At 45.5% G+C, this 23,096-nt stretch overlaps 1 protein-coding gene across 3 annotated transcripts in view; it reads left to right on the plus strand.

The window, feature by feature from the left end:
- The window catches only part of negr1 (neuronal growth regulator 1), a 343,508-nt gene that overhangs the window by 164,309 nt on the left and 156,103 nt on the right, over window positions 1-23,096 (plus strand). For all 3 annotated transcript variants that reach the window (XM_083766947.1, XM_083766946.1, XM_083766945.1), the window contains exon 3: window positions 16,564-16,689. In XM_083766947.1, coding sequence (XP_083623073.1) covers window positions 16,564-16,689 — 126 coding nt within the window. The remainder of the gene's footprint in view (window positions 1-16,563; window positions 16,690-23,096) is intronic.

The following is a 23,096-nucleotide window of genomic DNA, read 5'->3' on the forward strand; positions in this document are numbered from 1 at the left end:
TTAGGTGAGAATCTGACCTTAGTGCTATAGTCTGGTCTGCCTCCCAAATCTGGGGACCAACTTTTGGTGTTAGCATTATGTTATGCTTTAAGCTATTGAAAAATAGCAGATCTACAAGCTCATAGCGCGCCACCGAGTGGCGCGCTACGAGCTTGTAGGTCTGCTATTTTTGAAAAATGACTGACGACTGACATAGAAACATAGGCTTTTTCAGAAAACAGTCAGGATGTATAGAAGACATTTTTTGAATCTGATCTCAGGTCAGAATGGGTTTAAAAGCCACTGTTCCATGGTGTTTTTGTTTTTGTTGTGTATATATTTGCACAATAAAAGTACAGTACAAAGTACAGTACATAAGGTAGCACTTAAAAGGAAAGGAAAGGAAATAAATAAGCTGAGAAAGGAAACGGGTATTGTAAGGTTCTCACCTAAAATAATAAAGCAAGAGGTAAGTTAAACATAGTAATCAAACATAGAAGTACCGTGTGTGTGTGTGTGTGTGTGTGTGTGTGTGTGTGTGTGTGTGTGTGTGTGTGTGTGTGTGTGTGTGTGTGTGTGTGTGTGTGTGTGTGTGTGTGTGTGTGTGTGTGTGTGTGTGTGTGTGTGTGTGTGTGTGTGTGCACGCACGCACCTGTGCACCTGTGTGTGTGTGTGTGTGCACCTGTGTGTAATGTGTACAGAAATAGGGCCACTATGGTAGAAGCAAGTGAAGAGGCTTTGATTCATCAAGATGGCCCTCAATCTGCACCTTTTCATTCTCTTCCTGGGTCTGGACTAAATGGTTCAATCTGCACCTTTTCATTCTCTTCCTGGGTCTGGACTAAATGGTTCAATCTGCACCTTTTCATTCTCTTCCTGGGTCTGGACTAAATGGTTCAATCTGCACCTTTTGATTCTCTTCCTGGGTCTGGACTAAATGGTTCAATCTGCACCTTTTCATTCTCTTCCTGGGTCTGGACTAAATGGTTCAATCTGCACCTTTTCATTCTCTTCCTGGGTCTGGACTAAATGGTTCTCAATGTGGGGTCTGAGGTCCCCAAAAGGGGCCCTGAGGGGATTCCTGGGTTAAATTAACACTGAGGATAATTTATCCCAGAAGCCCAGACCACAGAGTCACCCAAAAGCATTTTAATTACATAAATGGAGGGCAGGCAAGCCTTTTTAAATATTATGATTATGGGATTTCCTGCTTCTACGTTACTGTTACAGTACATCCAATATTAGGTCAGAATGGGTTAAGGATGTCGCACAAAGCATAAAAGTGGGCCATAGGAGGAGATGAACCAGGAGAGGAACACAACTTCTTGGCTTTCATAGCCGGGAAACCACGGCTACAGATTTCAACTTTGAGCGCTGTGCCAGGTGCAAGCTACTGCTCTACTCTCTAGAGGAGGACATACAGCAGTAAAAATAACAAGTAGGTCACACCCAAGCAAACAAAGATGCAAGGCACTACGGACGGATCCTACGATAGGATACACATCATCACACAGTGGCAGGAGAATCCATTTCGGTTCGGATCAGAACAAATTCCCATAGCCTGCACGAATACAAGAAGACTCACCCCGTTTCTGTTTTCCTCCCAGAATTTTCCCCAGTGAGGGGTGGGAGAGGCTGGACAGCAGACGGCTGGACTTTGAATTTCTGTAACTATAAACTTTCATGACAGCAGAACAGCCTAAGTACAAATATAATTTATGAAAAGCTACTACAGTGAAGTCTGTTCACAGAAGTTGTTGTAGGATATGTGGGGATTATCTGACGAGGTACCATTTGAGGGGGCAAAACCTTACATATACTAAATAATACTAAATTGTTTATAGGGTCAATATAAGTAATATAATATAGCCTTTCCACAGGAGTATCTTTTTATATTCTTCCAAAAAGAATACAAACAGCCAATAGCATATTACAAAGTTATCCCCCTCACTGGGGAAAATTCCGGGAGGAAAAACGGGCACGCACCGGGGTGAGTCTTCTTGTTACCGCCTGCACAGGCCAAAAATGTAGCACTCAGCGTTGACATACATATTATTATAAGTGGATATACTCTCCTTTGGTCCGCTGTTCAGATGTACAGTACCCTCTGGCTCAAGTACATTAACAGGGAGAATCTCTAGATGAATCGCATCTAATGACGCCATAATGGAACAATGTGCATTAGCCTGCCTAAATGTGCCTGACCTTATGGGATGGTATTTGTGTCCACAGACATTTAGTTTCTGTCTGCTACGTTGAAGTATGTGACCCAGAATCCCTGTTATTAAAGGAGAATTCCATGCTAGAATGCTTTCTTATCTTTCTTACCTTTCTTTGTATAGTTGTTACGTCCCCACCAAAGAGGTCCAGGTGTTTTTTTGTGCAAAAACTTATTGGCTATTTTCCCTACCATAAGCCCTAAATGAATTGCATTGCATTGAATGGGAATTGAATGGGACTATGGGGTGTTATGCTAGTTCGCTTATTTCCATCGAAAGAAGTAGTAAAGTGTGCCGCTTGGGATATTATTTACATTATGAAGAGAGGATATATACAAAGAAATTATCATTTTGAGCGATGGAAATAAGTGAATTAGCACAACACCCCATAGCCCCATTCAATTCCCTTTCAATTAAATGCAATTAATTTAGGGCTTATGGTAGGGGAAATAGCCAATAATGAGCTTTTGCACAAAATAACACCTGGACCTCTTTGGTGGGGACGCAACGACTACAAAGAAAGGTAAGAAAGCCTTTTAGTATGGAATTCTCCTTTAACCCATTTTGACCTGAGATCACATTCTAACCTATACAAGCTCGTAGCGTGCCACTCGGTGGCGCGCTATGAGCGCTATGAACACCAAAAGGGGTTCCCACCCAAAATGGGTTAAGCTGTCAAACATTTCTAGGCAAGGAGGAGTTCTTAAAACAAAGGGATGCCCATGAGAAAGACAGACAGGCAATAAGGTGCTTGATGAGGCTTTTATGTGTTCAGGCTCTGCCAATGCCAGGCTCTCATCTCAGTCCTGCTGCTGGCCTCATAGCCCATTCTGACCTGAGATCAGATTCATTACGAGGTTTCCACTGGACACACACTGGTCTGATGAACCCATTCTGACCTGAGATCAGATTCTAAAATTGTCAGTCGCTCTTCGATTTTTCAAAAGTAGCAGACCTACAAGCTCGTATCGCGCCACTCGGTGGCGCTATATGAGCTTGTAGATCTGCTATTTTTCAATAGCTAAAGCATAACATGATGCCAACACCAAAATGGGTGCCCGGTCAGAATGGGCTAGAGATGGATAGAGAAGGAAAGAAAACAGCCCTGTTTTATTGCTTTTTTTATTATCAGGGTATATAGGTTAACTTTCGTGTTTTGTGTTGGTTGGGAAAAATTGATATGTTTCATAATATCACGAGGTTGAACGTGGTGTGCTGCTGTTATTGGTACGGTACCAACTTTGAAAGTTATAACGGTATACAGTAACTTTCAAAGTTTATTGGCCAGCAGTCGCAGATGGTTGGTATAAATGCTCTACTGTATGTGCGCACGCACGCACGCACGCACGCACGCACGCACGCACGCACGGGCACTTTTATTTTGTACCCATTCTGACCTGAGATCAGATTCACACAAGGTTTCCACTGGACACACAATTTCAATTCAATTCAATTCAAAGGGCTTTATTGGCATGAGAAAACATACGTTTACATTGCCAAAGCAGAAAGAACAATACAACAATACAGCAATACAATCAAAACAAAAATTATGTACTTTGTCAGAATCTTCAATAGATCAACTTCTATGTACCAAGATCACTCGATGCAGGTATAGTGCAGGAATAAACACAATGATTAGTCTTTAGGGTGGTTGTGTTCCATTTGATATCCTTCTCCTATCACAGCATCTCACAAACCTTGCTGCTGTGTTTGCACATTGTTGTACTTCGCCCAGCAGATATGGGAGTTTTTTGTCATTGGTCATGTTTTCAAAATCTCCGTGTGTGATTGTAATCTGTGGGAAGTATGTGTCTCTGATGTCTTGGTACAATGGACAGATGGACACACTGGTCTGATGAACCCATTCTGACCTGAGATCAGATTCACACGAGGTTTCCACTGGACACACACTGGTCTGAGTAACCCTGACCAGATATCTTCTCATAACCCTAACCATGATAAGAAGAAAGATACAGTATATCTGCTCCATCGGTACATGAGTTTTTACTTTTAATAACAAGGCAACGTTTCGTTCCCTCCGAACCTTCAGGCATTTTGACAGAGTTATACTTATATACAAACATTTGAAAAGAAATCAACCAATCACAATAGACAGAGAGTCTGATTAGAAAAGAGGTGCAGCTAATGATGATGACATCATTTAACTCATTCTTGGGTTTGAACCCCTTTTGGTGTTAGCATTATGCTATGCTTTAGCAGATCTACAAGCTTGTGCGCTACGAGCTTGTAGGTCTGCTATTTTTTGAAAAATCGAAGGACGACTGACATAGAAACATAGCTTTTTCAGAAAACTGTCAGGATGTAGAAGACATTTTTAGAATCTGATCTCATAACCATAACCATAACATTACCCCTTTTCCTCCTCAGGGGCATTAGACCTATATCCATGTGAACCACATGGTTTTTACTAGTGTGCCCACGGCACAGAGATAGTAAAATATGCCGCACGCACACACACACACACACACACACACGCACACACACACACACACACACACACACACACACACACACACACACACACACACACACACACACACACTGTTATCATTGTACATCATTGTATCATTATATTTCAATTTGCTTCATTGTTCCTTCTTTCCCGTACTCACGTACTGTATCATAACAGTCTGCTAATGGTTTCACAACAGGCTCTAGACATGCCTATAACTGAGACAAAAAAGGCTTAATTGGACATACAATTAGTTTCCACTTTCACCACTTTGTCTAGTTTTTTGTTTCCAAGCAAAGCGGTATGAGGACCAACTTAAAGCAGTAGTTTCCACTTTCACCACTTTGTCTAGTTTTTCGTTTCCATTAAGCAAAGCGGTATGAGGACCAACTTTAAAAAAAGTTTTCAATTACAGTACAACACTCTTTCTACTCGGATGAACCTTTCACAATGTTTATGCGCATTACTTCACATTATCTTCCCTCGCTTCGTCAGGTCGCCAAACGGAGGTAATCCCTCTGAGTAATAATAATCCGTCAGTGTTTATGTTTACTTTCCTGTGTCTGCTGCCTAATTAACGCATCGGAAGTCACTTTTCCCATTAGTACAGCCTGAGGCGAGGACAGGGAATAAGAAAACACCTTTCAGGAATAGCTCAAAGTGTCTCATTACTGAGGTGTATATTAAGTCCGGCTTATGCAGGTGAATTTGACAAATTTCCCCTTTATCAATGTCATCTCTAATAACCCTGTAATGGAGAAAGGGGGTGGTGGGAGGTATGGGATTAGACGCAGTCATTCAGGGACACAGCAGTAATTTGTCCTTTTGTACTGAAGTAAAGATGCATTAAACATCTTTGAAATCAGCCTTTCAAACCCATTTTGAATGTACTGCACACTGTTGATTAACACAATTAAGACAAAACACGTGTGAGCACGTCATAAGGATCCCGAAATATTAGTACTATTGACGTGTGAGGACGTCCCAGCAACGTCCCAGCGACGTCCTAGCGACGCGGGGCTAGATAAGAATATTCAGATTTTTTTTTTTTTTGGCATTTCGCTTTTCGCTTGCCGTATGCTAACGCTCAGTGCAACTATTAGCTTGTCATTGACTCCCATGTTAGCGCAGCGGAAAGAATGACTCGTATCTCCTAATCCAGGGCGCTCTCCGTGGTGATGAATGGATCGATATGCTGGCGCTTCATTTCTGCTCCTCATCCGTCTCTCTCGCTTTTTGGAGCGTAAAACAATATATTAAGATGATCGGGGATGTGAGGTCCCTTTGTAAAGTCAACTTTTTTAGGAAAGTGTTTCCTGTTTCATGGCTTTCAAAGTAAAAGCGATCAGACAACTCTGGCACTCTATAGCCTTTATTTTGAAGGTGCTGCCGGTACTAAATGTGTTAGGATATATAGCTAAGCATCTGCTTGGTAACAACAGCCTCATGTCTTCTGCAGCGTAAAGGTGCTCATCCTGGCTGTGTGGCCTCACCCTGCCATGCAGTGAGGAGGGTATAGGAAAGGCTGCAGGGTGTTGACCAACATAGAATCATCTGAATGTCATCGCTGTTATAACCACCTTCCTCTGCCTTTCTTCTGTTATTAAAGAAGGAAGGAGACCATGCTGAAGAATGAATCTGATCTCAGGTCAGAATGGGTTTAATCAGACCAGTGTGTGTCCAGTGGAAACCTCAGTATGAATCTGATCTCAGGTCAGAATGGGTTTAATCAGACCAGTGTGTGTCCAGTGGAAACCTCAGTATGAATCTGATCTCAGGTCAGAATGGGTTTAATCAGACCAGTGTGTGTCCAGTGGAAACCTCAGTATGAATCTGATCTCAGGTCAGAATGGGTTTAATCAGACCAGTGTGTGTCCAGTGGAAACCTCAGTATGAATCTGATCTCAGGTCAGAATGGGCTTAATCAGACCAGTGTGTGTCCAGTGGAAACCTCAGTATGAATCTGATCTCAGGTCAGAATGGGTTTAATCAGACCAGTGTGTGTCCAGTGGAAACCTCAGTATGAATCTGATCTCAGGTCAGAATGGGTTTAATCAGACCAGTGTGTGTCCAGTGGAAACCTCAGTATGAATCTGATCTCAGGTCAGAATGGGTTTAATCAGACCAGTGTGTGTCCAGTGGAAACCTCAGTATGAATCTGATCTCAGGTCAGAATGGGTTTAATCAGACCAGTGTGTGTCCAGTGGAAACCTGGTATGAATCTGATCTCAGGTCAGAATGGGTTTCATCAGACCAGTGTGTGTCCAGTGGAAACCTGGTATGAATCTGATCTCAGGTCAGAATGGGTTAATAACAAAAATAGCTCTAATATAAAGGCCATGTGAACAGCCAGGGTTCTGTGTCCCCCATAGTAACACAGTTTCTGCCTGTATACACCAGAACAGAAAGTAAACCAGAGAACAATCCCATAACATAACTCATTGCCTGCTGCACTCAGCCCCCCAACAGCTTAAAGTCCAGACTAAAATAACATATAACCTTTTTTCCTACTTCTATTGACCGCAAACGACTGGTGGTCAGACTCATCATGGGGTCTATTTGCAGAATTGCCGCTGTCGCTCAGTTTGCCCAGCAGCCCCCCGAGCAGAAAGCATAGAGGCCACAGCATAGAGCCCATCATCACCTAGATCTGCATACATGGAGCCTGCCAGCAACTCGGACCCCAAACCTCAAACCCTTAGATCTCCATATATGGAGCTGACCTGTCCTGACATTCCATATGTCGATCCTTCCCCACCCGTCCTTCTTCTGCGATGTCTCCCTTTTGACTGATACCTGTCCATTCAAACTCTAGACGGGCCTGTTGACTGATACCTGTCCATTCAAACTCTAGACGGGCCTGTTGACTGATACCTGTCCATTTAAACTCTAGACGGGCCTTTTGACTGACACCTGTCCATTCAAACTCTAGACGGGCCTGTTGACTGATACCTGTCCATTTAAACTCTAGACGGGCCTGTTGACTGATACCTGTCCATTCAAACTCTAGACGGGCCTGTTGACTGATACCTGTCCATTTAAACTCTAGACGGGCCTGTTGACTGATACCTGTCCATTTAAACTCTAGACGGGCCTGTTGACTGATACCTGTCCATTTAAACTCTAGACGGGCCTGTTGACTGATACCTGTCCATTTAAACTCTAGACGGGCCTGTTGACTGATACCTGTCCTGATACCTGTCCAACAAATTCCAATCTGGCTTTAGGAAAGGTCACAGCACAGAAACAGCACTTGTAAAAGTAATGAATGATCTTAGGGTGTCTGCTGACAAGAAACATGTATCCGTTCTCTTACTTCTAGATCTAACGGCTGCATTTGACACGATTGATCACTCAATTTTAATACAGCGTTTGGAGCACTGGATAGGCCTGTCTGGTACGGCCCTGTCCTGGTTTTCCTCCTACCTATCAAACAGAAGTTACTTTGTCAATCTAGCCGAGTTTGACTCAGACAAACACGACATCAGTTCTGGTATTCCACAGGGCTCGATTCTTGGCCCTCTGCTTTTCTCCTTGTACATACTGCCATTGGGCGAACTCATTGCCAATCACGGAGTCAATTTTCATTTCTATGCTGATGATACCCAATTATATCTTTGTATTTGACAAAGATATTGTCAGAGATATTGGCCCGATGTATGCGTATACGACTATGTGTGTCCTTTGTTTCTGTCTGAGCTGAGCTGTCTGTGTTTGTACTTTCCACCACTGCAGGTGTCCACTCAGCACCATAAGTGTGAGTGAAATTGTTATGTTCTAATAATATGGACACTGTGTTATATACTGTATGGTTGAGATGCCTTTAAGAGACTGGTTATTATGGGATGCTACGTAATACACAGCACGGGAAATAACAAGGAAGTCTGTTCTGTACTGAGACATGAGACTAAGTAAAGCAGTGTTGTTGTTTCTGGTTCAATCGTGTGTGCGTGTCACTCTTTTACACACAACATTTGGCGACGAGGATGGCTGGATTCAGCCTTCCCCCACCCCACTGTGTGTTTTATAAATATTGAACCAATGAAACTATTAACAGGAACATTGTGAATAAATAATTAATATCTACATTGGATATATTTATATATTTATATTTATAAATGAACATTAACCCATTCTGACCGGGCACCCATTTTGGTGTCGGCATCATGTTATGCTTTATCTTTTAAAAAAATAGCAGATCTACAAGCTCATATCGCGCCACCGAGTGGCGCGATATGAGCTTGTAGGTCTGCTATTTTTTGAAAAATCGAAGAACGACTGACATTTTTTTTAGAATCTGATCCCAGGTCAGAATGGGTTCATCAGACCAGTGTGTGTCCAGTGGAAAACTCGTATGAATCTGATCTCAGGTCAGAATGGGTTAAGAGGTTTCCACCCGACAGCGTCGACTGGCTGTTCTTTGTCTGTCTTTATTCTTCTCTCCCTCCCACTCATTTTTATTACTCCCTATAAGCCCCCCCCCCCCCCACCCATTCCTCCCCCCCCCCCCTATAGTGCCGTGCGTTATAGAACAGGGAGGCCTCTCTGCTTCTCTCCCCTCCGTGCCGTAATTGGAATGCTGGCTGGCGGTAGGTGCAGCCCGATAATGGGGTCCTGCAAATGGACGTGGCAGCAGTCAGCCCTGGAGAAGCCTGTCAGAATTCATAGAAGCGACTCAGCTCTACACGACGTCGTAGACTCCACTTTGCAGGAGCGAGAACAGCCCCCGCCCCCCCCCAACCCCCCCTCAACCCCCCCAACCCCCAGCTCCTGCATTTCAATAGTGCAGCTGTAAGCATTTCCGTAATTCGAGGTGGCGTCATTAGAAGCGCATTTATTCACACGGTGGTGTCCGCCGAGAGGGAGAAGACGACGATGGCGGTGATCAGACCCCCCCCGGCCCCCCTCTCTCACCCCGTCTCCCACAGCGGCCTCCCTCTATAGGCTGGAGCAGCGGAAATGACAGAGGAATGCGGGCAAACATGACAATCACTGAATTAGCACGCAAAGGAAGAAACGATGATGTATACCGTTGTGTGGCGACGTTCCATCGTCAAAAGGGCATCCCTGTTGTTTTTGAAGGGGGGGGGGGGGGGCTTAGAAAGGGAGACACATTTATTGTACGGCATATGGAGATATTAAGAATGTAGGAGAATAGCTAGTTTAATGTCGCTGTTTCAAGGTTCAGAGAATTTGCAAGGATGGGGGTCCGTTAAGCACTTCTGAGGTAGTGGCAGCAGATGGTGATAGAGCTACTACCGTACCTCAGGGTAACAGAGATTACATTGCTTTTTGTCCCTGTCATTTTTTTCCCCCAGCAGAAGGCAAAAAGTGTGCACCTTGTACTGTGTTGTTGACCTCTTAACACTGTTTATAGTGTGTAAGCTGTTTCATATGGCCGAGAGGAAAAGCTAAGCTTCGGACGCCTCAGCACTGGACAAGCACACACACACACACACACACATGCACACACGCACGCGCATGCACGTACAGTACGCATGTGTATGCACGCACACACACACACACACACACACAGACTTTAGGGCCTGCAGGCCTTAGAGTGCACGGTGGCTTTTGATATGAATGAATATGGAAATCCAAATGGAGGTCAACTGCTGTTCCAAGTGGTCCCCTGGACCCTCTATCATCATCAGACCGTGATGCCAGCCGCGGTCCCTCAGCGACTTAGCTTGCAAAAATATCGTCGCTGTCTGTCGCCTAGCAACCACAGTCGTCCCTTAGTTTCCATATAAACTTGTTAGTTAGCATGCACTTTGGTTCGTTGTATGACAGGCTGGGCTGCACACGGACTGGTTTCATATCTTAAGTGGTCACAGTTGAGATATCACACCGCACAGACACACCTCCACGATACCAGCACAGAAGTCCTGCTTAATTGGTTTGTGAGGTCAGGATAAAATGGTAAGGCTCACAGCCTCAGGAATAAATTAACAGCTCACTTTGTCCTCAGACGGACAGCTCCGTCCCACCACAGCTGTCAAAAGTTTTCACAGTTTCTCCTTTTAATGGTTGAACAATTATCCCTAAACTTTGTTCTGCTTAGATCCCTCACGTGGCTGCCTATGTGTACTCCTCTGTTGGGTGCTTTTTCTGCACTAAAGCATCGGAACTGAAAACTAGATATTGTCCGGGGCCGACCGACGGAGAGGGGCGTCCTCAAGACAAAGCTCTGATAAAATAAAAACCCTATCTGCTCTCACCAAAGAGCAGATAGGATCTACACCGGGCCTTTTTCCATTTGGCACTATCAGACACTAAAGGAGATGTGTCAACAGTGGGGTCCTACACAGCAAGTAAGCAAACACAGGACCCCGACAGGCAATAACCTAGATTCAACACCACCTCTGGACCTCTCACGCCAAAAGGTCCCCCCACTTCTATCTCATTTAGATCCAGATCTGTTGATTAAAGAATGACACCCACTGAAGTCGCAGGAAAACGGAACGAGAAAAGACGAAGGAGAAAAGAAAAGGAATCAGCCGTGGTGTTTTCCCAGACTCTTATATCATTGCATTGTGTGTTTTGTTTGTTTACTTCCAACACAGATGGCGGCTGATAGTCCAGAACCGCTGAGATTTACCACGAGCTAAATAATAGCAGTGATAAACGGATTTAACTAGAAGGGGTAGAGCCAGGTGGCCTACCCATGGTTGGCCCATATACAGCTGTCAGGACTCAAGGAATCTGCAGGGGGAAATAATAGCATTTCAATGAAATACATTATCATAAATGTTTTACATTGTAATAATAATAAAACTTTATTTGTATAGCACCTTTCATGACATGAAATGCAGCTCAAAGTGCTTTACAGAACAATGGAGAATAAAAGAAAAGCAAGGCAACGACATTAAAAAACAAGCAGTAATGCAGTACAGTGAGGACATGAAAAATAAAAAAATAAAAGATCAATTAAAGGCAATGTTGTAGAAGTGGGTCTTGAGCTGAGCTTTAAAAATGTCTACAGAGGCTGCCTGACGAAGGTACAGAGGGAGCTTGTTCCATGCCGTCGGCCCGTAGAAGCAAAAAGCTGCTTCCCCGTATTTTTTAGTTGCCATTTTTTTGGGCAAAGCGAGCAGGCCGGCGGTGGAAGACCTTAGGGGGCGGTTTGGGACATATTTAGGCAGGCAGTCATGTAGGTAGGAAGGTGAGAGACCATTGAGAGCTTTATAGACAAGTAAAATAATTTTAAAATCAATCCTAAAAACAAGCGGAAGCCAGTGCAGTGATGCCAAAACTGGAGTAATTGGGGCAGAATTGTTTTTGGAATACTCTTATCGAGACCCCTCGATAATATGCGATTCATATTTGGTTTTGGATGTTGCATATTATATGGCATTGTTTTGTAAAAAATCTTGTTACGGGCAGCGACACCACAAAGGACTGCAATGGTTTTCAAACGTTTCTTGTTTGACACTGTGAGGAAGTTGAATGTATTGTTGGTCACCGACACCTGTCTATCCTATGCAGCTGTGCTGGCGAGGCACGCGGGTGGAACCAGACGCCAACTATCTGCCAGACGCAGTAGTCCCTCACTTTGAGTGCAACGCAGACGCCATGGGTGTCTTTCTGACATAATCACCAGTCTGTGTAGACTGGTAATGTGTAGACTATGTATGAGCCTTTATTCTGTGAGAAAGGCTTCTGACAGAATAAAGGCTCATACTGTACATAGTCTGGATTTTCGGTACTGGTGAGGTGACCACCGAACTACAACATGACGTCACGAGCCGCGGTGAAGAGCAAACCACCGCCACCGCTCCTCAGCCCTTCTCTCTGTTTTTACTCACCACCGCTCAACGTTATTTCAGCTCCGGTGGTCAGCTCACCACCGGAGCGGTGGTCAGCTCACCACCGGAGCGGTGGTCACCTCACCACCGGAGCGGTGGTCAGCTCACCACCGGAGCGGTGGTCACCTCACCACCGGAGCGGTGGTCAGCTCACCACCGGAGCGGTGGTCACCTCACCACCGGAGCGGTGTGGTCACCTCACCACCGAAAATCCAGACTATATGAATAGGCCTTTACTAGTCTGGTAACTGCCTTTCTGACAGAATTACCAGTCTGGTAAAAAAAAAAAATTGGATCTGATAAAGTTTGGGGTGAGTGTCTTCCTCTGCCTATACTAGCAGCGTGTGCTGAAAGGTTTGACATTCATTGGTCCAGCGGTTTGCAACACACACACACACACACACACACACACACACACACACACACACACACACACACACACACACACACACACGTCACATACTGGCAGATATGATAATTAAACAAGGCAAACTACTAGTAGTGTTTGTAGTTGAGCAACCTAGCCAAATGTGTGTCCAGAGTGACATACAGTACAGACAGACTCATTACAGTCATGTCACACTTGGCTCAACTAATGATGCATCGTCCCACAGTCGGCTGAAGGCTATTTGCGTGTGATCATTAATACGGTCGTTGTAGATCGGTCGGTGCATCCCGGTCTGCAGACACTATGCCAGATAGATGGATAGATCATTCATTTTCAGCGTTTTCTCTTGTACTATATACTGTACCTCTCATATCCCATTTTGACCTGAGATCAGATTCTAAAAAATGTCTGTTTGAAAATGACAGTTCTTCGATTTTTCAAAAATAGCAGACCTATACAAGCTCGTAGCTATTAGATCTGCTATTTTTCAATAGCTTAAAGCAGAACATAATGCTATAACACCAAAAGGGGTTCCCGCCCCAAAATGGGATATGGTGCAGACCTCTGCGAGTTTTAATAGCCTCAGGTATGTGTTATTTTCAGCGTAGTAGATGATCGGCGGGTCTTTCTCATTCACACAGACAACGAGTTGAGCCTGAATCAGAGGAAAAAGAGACGAGATGTTCTCATTCATCGTCGAGCTCCTAGGCAACATGGTCGGCAGTGGTAACCTGGACAGTAACAAAGTGCTGTACATTTACTCCAGTACCGTACTTTATACTGTATCTGTATTTTTGGATACTTAAGACTAAAACTGTAGTTCTGACTCCATTACATTTTTAGGAAGGGAACAAGTACATCTAAAATAGCAGATCTACAAGCTCACAAAGCGTTCAGTGTGAGGTTGTAGATCTGATATTTTCACTATTGCTTTTACATTTTAAAGTGTATATTTGGAGTGTCTCATTTTTATACAGCAATACAATGATATCAAAGAGATGTAGTATTTTCAAAGGCATGTACTATAGTACATTCTATACAGTTATACAGTACAGTTCTATAACTCAAGTACACATTTGCCTGTGCAAACTTATATATTAAAGGCATATTCAGTGATTTCACTTAATTCAAATATCACTTATTTTTTTGTTTTGTTGTGATAATCCTCTCTACTATAGAGTGCACTGACCATATAAGGAGGGGGCCGTGTCATTAGTCAGAAGGTTCATTGTTCCAAAATGACTATCCCTATCTCTAACCCTAACCTAAACCTAACCGCGAGCTCGGGAGCAAACCTAAACCTAACCGCGAGCACGGGAGCAAACCTAAACCTAACCGCAAGCACGGGAGCAAACCTAAACCTAACCGCAAGCACGGGAGCAAACCTAAACCTAACCGCAAGCACGGGAGCAGTGCATGTTCGGACCAGGGGGGCAGTCAGACAGATATTTTGTGAAGCCTATAAGGAAATCGCGATTCATATAATGGGCCAAAACGGATCTAGAAAGATGGCGACTTACAGTGCAGGAATAACAGGCTTCATTTTACGTCCATGTTAGACCCAGGGAACGCTTTGTCCATATTTTTTTACAGTCTATGCTCTAAACCTAACCTAAACCTAACCGCAAGCACGGGAGCAAACCTAAACCTAACCGTGAGCACGGGAGCTAACCTAAACCTAAAGCAGTGCATGTTCGGACTAACGGGACTTCGGATCTATGGGCAGTTTCCATAAGGAGTTCCTCCCTGTCCCCAGTTAACCCCCGTGGGTCAAAAACCCGTAGGTTTCGTTTTTTTGGCTAGGTGGCCCAGCCTTCATCCAATCAGGGGTATCTATTAATCTATACTTTGAGTACTGGAGTAGTTTACAAACATAACTTTCTCCACCACTGATTGTTGGTTATATTGGAAGTCAGGAGGAGAGAGGAAGAGTCGGACAAATTGGAGAGAGTTTGAAATCACAACATGTAGAGTTCATCTGACTCCTCCATGCAGGGCGACGGGCCTAAAGAGGAACTGGCTTGGGACTCTGGGAGAGTTGTTGATTCAACTTCTCTTTTGACAGTTTTTCAGGAGGCGTTGAGAGGGAGGGATCAAAGGGTCTCCTTTGGAATGGCTCTCAGTTGAAAACCCCCCAGACAATCGAGTCGAGAGCCCATTAAATAGTCTGAGTCACTGCAGAGACTCTGTGAAAAGATACAAATCTGTCAGATTACAATGGTTATATTGTGTGTGTGTGTGTGTGTGTGTGTGTGTGTGTGTGTGTGTGTGTGTGTGTGTGTGTGTGTGTGTGTGTGTGTGTGTGTGTGTGTGTGTGTGTGTGTGTGTGTGTGGGGGGGGGTGCACATATTTTCTGTCTGAATCGCTTTGCGAGTGTATGAAGTGTATGTGTGTTTGTGTATGCGCGTACACACACACACACACACACGTGCGTGCGTGCTTTGCACATATTTGCACGTATTTTCTGTCTGAATCGCTTTGCGAGTGTATGTAGTGTGTGTGTGTGTGTGTGTGTGTGTGTGTGTGTGTGTATGCGCCGCGTGCACGAGCGTGTGTGTGTAATTGTCTAAACAAAAATAGTCTTCGTTGAGCACCAGGAGGATTTACGGGCTCAGAAACAGCAGGAGGACTGTTGAATATTCTTATCTCTCCAGCTCATGTCTTCACTTGTTTGGATGTACTGTATAAACTATGAAGTCCTCATTGCAGCCAAATTAAGATTCGGTTTTAAAGCTAGGATTTATGAAGCCACATTACATTACAGTGCCACACTGTCTCTTAAAGGTTTTATGACATTCATTTTAATTTATTTTTATTTTTATTTTTTATTTTAGGTTTTATGACCTCAATTACACCCAAAAAACCTGAACTTTGAACATTCAGTGGATTTTCTGTGGTCTGAAGTTTTCTTTGGGGTTTTTTGGGCCTTTTGAGCTACAATGAAAACAGGCAACACAGTGAAACAGTGACATCTGCTGGCAAATCCCATTGACATATATGGGATTTGCAGTAAGTGATGTCACTTACTGCCGGCAAATCAGAGCACCTGTTTGAGCCAGAAAACCCCAGATCACAGAAAATCTACTGAATGTTAAAAGTTCATGTTTTTTTGGGTGCAATTGAGATTAGAAAACCTAAAAAAAACAAGAACAATTCCAAAACCTTTTTTTTAATGTCACAATCAAAGCCATGAAACAGGAAACACTTGCCTAAAAAAGTTGACTTTACGCTCCAAAAAGCGTTCATATTTTGCGGGAGAGACGGATGAGGAGCAGAAATGAAGCGCCAGCATATCGATCCATTCATCACCACGGAGAGCGCCCTGGATTAGGAGATTAGGATTAGGAGTCATTCTTTCCGCCGCACTAACATGGGAGTCAATGACAAGCTAATAGTTGCACTGAGCGTTAGCATACGGCAAGCGAAAAGCGAAATGCCAAAAAAAAAAATAGAAAAAATTCTGAATATTCTTATCTCGCCCCGCGTCGCTGGGACGTCGCTGGGACGTCCACAGACGTCCTAGGCACCAATATTTCGGGATCCTTATGACGTGCTCACACGTGTTTTGTCTTAATTGTGTTAAAGCCCATGCATTAAGCCGGGGCTAGGGTGTGTGTGTGTGTGTGTGTGTCATACTACAGGTTCAAACTAAGCTAATCTTAATGTTTATCTCGTCCCTCTCTCTCTCCATTGCAGTTCCCCCCAAGATATACGACATCTCCTCTGACATCACGGTGAACGAGGGGAGCAACGTGTCGCTGATCTGCACGGCCAGCGGGAAGCCTGAGCCCAGCATCGCCTGGAGGCACATCACCCCGTTAGGTGAGTTCACCTCTAACCCATTCTGACCTGAGATCAGATTCACATCACCCCGTTAGGTGAGTTCACCTCTAACCCATTCTGACCTGAGATCAGATTCACATCACCCCGTTAGGTGAGTTCACCTATAAACATTATGTTATACTTTAGCTATTGAAAAATAGCAGATCTACAAGCTCATAGCGCGGCACCGAGTGCCTCGCTACGAGCTTGTAGGTCTGCTATTTTCTTTTTAAACATGAAAATGTGGCGGAAACCTTTGAATATATTATTCTTTCAGAACGAACATTTTTAACTCAAATCTTTGCTTCTGGAAGGTCCCTCATGGAACAACATATTTTCAGATTGGGGTCGGTGGCCGATAACATATCGGGCTTGTCCTTGACGTGAAAATGTTTAACCCATTCTGACCGGGCACCCATTTTGGTGTCAGCATCATGTTATGCTTTAGCTATTGAAAAATAGCAGACCTACAAGCTCGTAGCGCGCCACTCGGTGGCGCGATACGAGCTTGTAGGTCTGCTATTTTTTGAAAAATCGAACGACTTTTAAAAAAACGAAAAAAACGAATTATTTTGAATCTGATCTCAGGTCAGAATGGGTTCATCAGACCAGTGTGTGTGTCCAGTGGAAACCTCGTATGAATCTGATCTCAGGTCAGAATGGGTTGAGAACCACTGACATAGAAACATAGGTTTTTTTTTTTCCTCAGTGGACAGGAGAGGATGAATAATGAAACAATAATGAAGTAAAGGAGACATATGGAGTAGAACAGGAAACGCCTCCTCTATACCTCCGGGCTAGAATTAACAAAATGTCAGCTATTATTGCTGCATTTTTCTTGCTCAGTAAAGCAGCTATTATTTGTGTCGCCCAGGTGCATTCAGCCGCTGTTTTAACTGCAGATGTTGACGAGGATCCAGGATGTTCTATTTAAGACATGGCATTTAGCACCCCGAGGTGTAATCTGTTTCACTTTGTTATGCTTTGTTATTTTCACTTTTCTTAAGCTACTAGTTTTTGAATAGCACAATCGAGTACAAAATAGGACTGTTTCACTAGTAAGAGACCACACCTTTACTTAAGTTTAACAGTTTATTGAACGCGCACACACACACACACACACACACACACACACACACACACACACACAGGCCATCAGACCATTAAGTGCTTTGAATGCTAAACCTCCCTTTGAAAACATAACGTTTAGCTGTTATGGAAAAGCCCGACTTCCTCTCCTCCCCTCATTTTCATATTAATGGATTAAGGCATGCTGCGTTTATCTGATAGCTCTGAGGATGACTGCGTTCATCTTATGGCTGTCAAAACCTCCTGGCTGTGGCACGCTCTCTGCTGATTGTGTTGGGTGGGTGGGTGGGTGTGCGGAGCTTTCCCAGACAGATGATCAAAAGAGCCGTCCTCCTCGGCCTCCGAGTGGCAGTCACTCATTCCACTTTGAAGTGTCCACACTTTGAAGTGCGCCATCAGGGAAAAGGTAAATGATATGATGGTCAAAATGAAACGGAGCCGGAGAACTAAACGTAATCACAGAATCCTGTCTACAGCACGTCAGAAAAGGGGCCATTTGGCATGAATCGTGCGACTCCGTCATGATGAAGGTAATGGTGATTTATCCAAAGGACCAGGTACAACTCACAGTGTCGTCATAGGCTAATCGCATGGTTATGGCACGGAAGGAACCCCGTTCACTCTGCAGGATGAGCAGAGGGACATGCCAGCGCTGAAGGAACCCTGTTCACTCTGCAGGATGAGCAGAGGGACATGCCAGCGCTGAAGGAACCCCGTTCACTCTGCAGGATGAGCAGAGGGACATGCCAGCGTTGAAGGAACCCCGTTCACTCTGCAGGATGAGCAGAGGGACATGCCAGCGTTGAAGGAACCCTGTTCACTCTGCAGGATGAGCAGAGGGACATGCCAGCGCTGAAGGAACCCTGTTCACTCTGCAGGATGAGCAGAGGGACATGCCAGCGTTGGAGGAACCCTGTTCACTCTGCAGGATGAGCAGAGGGACATGCCAGTGTTGGAGGAACCCTGTTCACTCTGCAGGATGAGCAGAGGGACATGCCAGCGTTGGAGGAACCCCGTTCACTCTGCAGGATGAGCAGAGGGACATGCCAGCGTTGGAGGAAACCCGTTCACTCTGCAGGATGAGCAGAGGGACATGCCAGCGTTGGAGGAACCCCGTTCACTCTGCAGGATGAGCAGAGGGACATGCCAGCGTTGGAGGAACCCCGTTCACTCTGCAGGATGAGCAGGGGGACATGCCAGCGTTGGAGGAACCCCGTTCACTCTGCAGGATGAGCAGAGGGACATGCCAGCGTTGAAGGAACCCCGTTCACTCTGCAGGATGAGCAGAGGGACATGCCAGCGTTGAAGGAACCCCGTTCACTCTGCAGGATGAGCAGAGGGACATGCCAGCGTTGAAGGAACCCCGTTCACTCTGCAGGATGAGCAGAGGGACATGCCAGCGTTGAAGGAACCCCGTTCACTCTGCAGGATGAGCAGAGGGACATGCCAGCGTTGGAGGAACCCCGTTCACTCTGCAGGATGAGCAGAGGGACATGCCAGCGTTGGAGGAACCCCGTTCACTCTGCAGGATGAGCAGAGGGACATGCCAGCGTTGAAGGAACCCCCTTCACTCTGCAGGATGAGCAGAGAGACATGCCAGCGTTGGAGGAACCCCGTTCACTCTGCAGGATGAGCAGAGAGACATGCCAGCGTTGAAGGAACCCCCTTCACTCTGCAGGATGAGCAGAGGGACATGCCAGCGTTGAAGGAACCCCCTTCACTCTGCAGGATGAGCAGAGGGACATGCCAGCGTTGGAGGAACCCCGTTCACTCTGCAGGATGAGCAGAGGGACATGCCAGCGTTGGAGGAACCCCGTTCACTCTGCAGGATGAGCAGAGGGACATGCCAGCGTTGAAGGAACCCCCTTCACTCTGCAGGATGAGCAGAGGGACATGCCAGCGTTGGAGGAACCCCGTTCACTCTGCAGGATGAGCAGAGGGACATGCCAGCGTTGGAGGAACCCCGTTCACTCTGCAGGATGAGCAGAGGGACATGCCAGCGTTGGAGGAACCCCGTTCACTCTGCAGGATGAGCAGAGGGACATGCCAGCGTTGGAGGAACCCCGTTCACTCTGCAGGATGAGCAGAGGGACATGCCAGCGTTGGAGGAACCCCGTTCACTCTGCAGGATGAGCAGAGGGACATGCCAGCGTTGGAGGAACCCCCTTCACTCTGCAGGATGAGCAGAGGGACATGCCAGCGTTGGAGGAACCCCGTTCACTCTGCAGGATGAGCAGAGGGACATGCCAGCGTTGGAGGAACCCCGTTCACTCTGCAGGATGAGCAGAGGGACATGCCAGCGTTGAAGGAACCCCCTTCACTCTGCAGGATGAGCAGAGAGACATGCCAGCGTTGAAGGAACCCCGTTCACTCTGCATGATGAGCAGAGGGACATGCCAGCGCTGAAGGAACCCCGTTCACTCTGCAGGATGAGCAGAGGGACATGCCAGCGCTGTGAAGGAACCCCGTTCACTCTGCAGGATGAGCAGAGGGACATGCCAGCGCTGAAGGAACCCCGTTCACTCTGCAGGATGAGCAGAGGGACATGCCAGCGCTGAAGGAACCCCGTTCACTCTGCAGGATGAGCAGAGGGACATGCCAGCGTTGAAGGAACCCTGTTCACTCTGCAGGATGAGCAGAGGGACATGCCAGCGTTGTAGGAACCCTGTTCACTCTGCAGGATGAGCAGAGGGACATGCCAGCGTTGGAGGAACCCCGTTCACTCTGCAGGATGAGCAGAGGGACATGCCAGCGTTGGAGGAACCCTGTTCACTCTGCAGGATGAGCAGAGGGACATGCCAGCGTTGGAGGAACCCTGTTCACTCTGCAGGATGAGCAGAGGGACATGCCAGCGTTGGAGGAACCCTGTTCACTCTGCAGGATGAGCAGAGGGACATGCCAGCGTTGGAGGAACCCCGTTCACTCTGCAGGATGAGCAGAGGGACATGCCAGCGTTGGAGGAACCCCGTTCACTCTGCAGGATGAGCAGAGGGACATGCCAGCGTTGGAGGAACCCCGTTCACTCTGCAGGATGAGCAGAGGGACATGCCAGCGTTGGAGGAACCCCGTTCACTCTGCAGGATGAGCAGAGGGACATGCCAGCGTTGACGGCGTGCTGTGCAGGCGCTCAGAGTGTGTCATTCATGCCAATGTGTGAACACTGCAGAAGGATTGACTCTTTACTCCATGCGTGCTGAGATGTGGCAGCACTTTGACTCCAGCCTGAAGTGAAGTGGTTTCAAAGTGAAAACTGCCTTTGATTCTCTTTTCTGATGTCTGACATTGCAGTGAAATACTCCAGCGGCCAGGAGGACTGTTTGATGGAGAAGCACTATACTGTACTTTCTCTTTTTTTTTTTTTTTACACAGACATCGACCAATGACAGCTCACACTGCTACAGTATGTGCATGATGTCACAGATCAGACACTTAAAAAGACCAAAGAGTGGCCCACACACCGATAGCCAAAGTGCCGATTATTTATTTGGATGCAGAGTAGAATTGAAACCAACGTTTTGGCAGTTACAACTGCCTTCTTCATGGTCTACCCTGAAGGTACAACTGCCTTCTTCAGGGTATACCCAGGTACCCAGGTAGACCCTGAAGAAGGCAGTTGTACCTGGGTAGACCCTGAAGTAGACCCTGAAGAAGGCAGTTGTACCTGGGTAGACCCTGAAGAAGGCAGTTGTACCTGGGTAGACCCTGAAGAAGGCAGTTGTACCTGGGTAGACCCTGAAGAAGGCAGTTGTACCTGGGTAGACCCTGAAGAAGGCAGTTGTACCTGGGTAGACCCTGAAGAAGGCAGTTGTACCTGGGTAGACCCTGAAGTATACCCTGAAGAAGACAGTTGTACCTGCCAAAACATTGGTTTCTATTCCACTCTGCATCCAAATAGATAATCGTCACTTTGCTATCGGTGTGTGCGGCCACTCTTTGGTCTCTTTAAGACTTAACTCCATAGAAGTCTCTGCCGTGATCTGGCACCACTACCAAGACTGGTGTGTGTTCAGCATCCTCCTCCAGCACAGTGACGGATCAGAAAGACTGGTGTGTGTTTAGCATCCTCCTCCAGCACAGTGACGGATCAGAAAGACTGGTGTGTGTTTACTGTTTAGCATCCTCCAACACCGTGACGGATCAGGAAGTTAACAGGGTGAACATCCCCTGTCTGCTATGGGACCAAACAACGCCTCGCTGTTATTAGACTATCGATCTCTGTGTTCTCACAACATGCTGAGTTTCTACTATACAGCGTTCAGCATGGACAGCTGCATGACACCAGGCGGGTTAATCAACAACAAACGAGGTGGACAAAGTGTACTACGGAATTCAAGAGTAAAAATTACACTCTTATTAGTTACTTTTTAACTTTTGGTGTTAGCATCGTGTTATGCTTTAGCTATTGAAAAATAGCAGATCTACAAGCTCATAGGCGCGCCAGCGAGTGGCGTGATACGAGCTTGTAGGTCTGCTGTTTTAAAAAAAGCGACTGACATAGAAACATAACTTTTTCAGAAAACTGTCAGAATGTAGAAGACATTTTTAGAATCTGATCTCAAGTCAAAATGGGTTAATATCAATGCACTGAAAATGTATTGAAATAGTGAAAATAGAAATGGAGGTTAATTAATTAGCCTAATAATATATTTCTGTAAGTTTGGGTCCCATCGAGTCCCTTCCTGGAAATGTAGTCGAGTCAAAAACACAATATTTATATTTGAAACCATAAACATTTACTCAAGTGAACATACTTAGTTATACTGTCCACAAATACTTAGTTACAAATACTTACCACATACTTAGTTACTGTCCACAAACTGACAATAACATCTTCTGAGAACATTTTGATGTCATTGGGATGTGTTGTCAAGATGAAATTGGGCAGAATTCATATGCTAATATAGCCCATTCTGACCGGGCACCCATTTTGGTGTCAGCTTCATGTTATGCTTTAGCTATTGAAAAATAGCAGATCTACAAGCTCATATCGCGCCACCGAGTGGCGCGATACGAGCTTGTAGGTCTGCTATTTTTGAAAAATCGAAGAACGACTGACATTTCTAGAATCTGATCTCAGGTCAGAATGGGTTCATCAGACCAGTGTGTGTCCGGTGGAAACCTCGTATGAATCTGATCTCAGGTCAGAATGGGATAGACTGAGTGATATGACAAAACAACAATGATAAATCAACGGATATGAAACCCTGGGTGTTTGTTTGCATGTGCTTCAGGCTGACATGAGGCCAAGGGGCTGAAATGGCTCTGAAATTACAAACATGCTCACTTGGCAGATTTCTATGCTCGTCTGGCCCACCTCT

This window comes from Protomyctophum parallelum, assembly GCF_964188405.1.
Source record: "Protomyctophum parallelum genome assembly, chromosome: 6".
Lineage (NCBI taxonomy): Eukaryota > Metazoa > Chordata > Actinopteri > Myctophiformes > Myctophidae > Protomyctophum > Protomyctophum parallelum.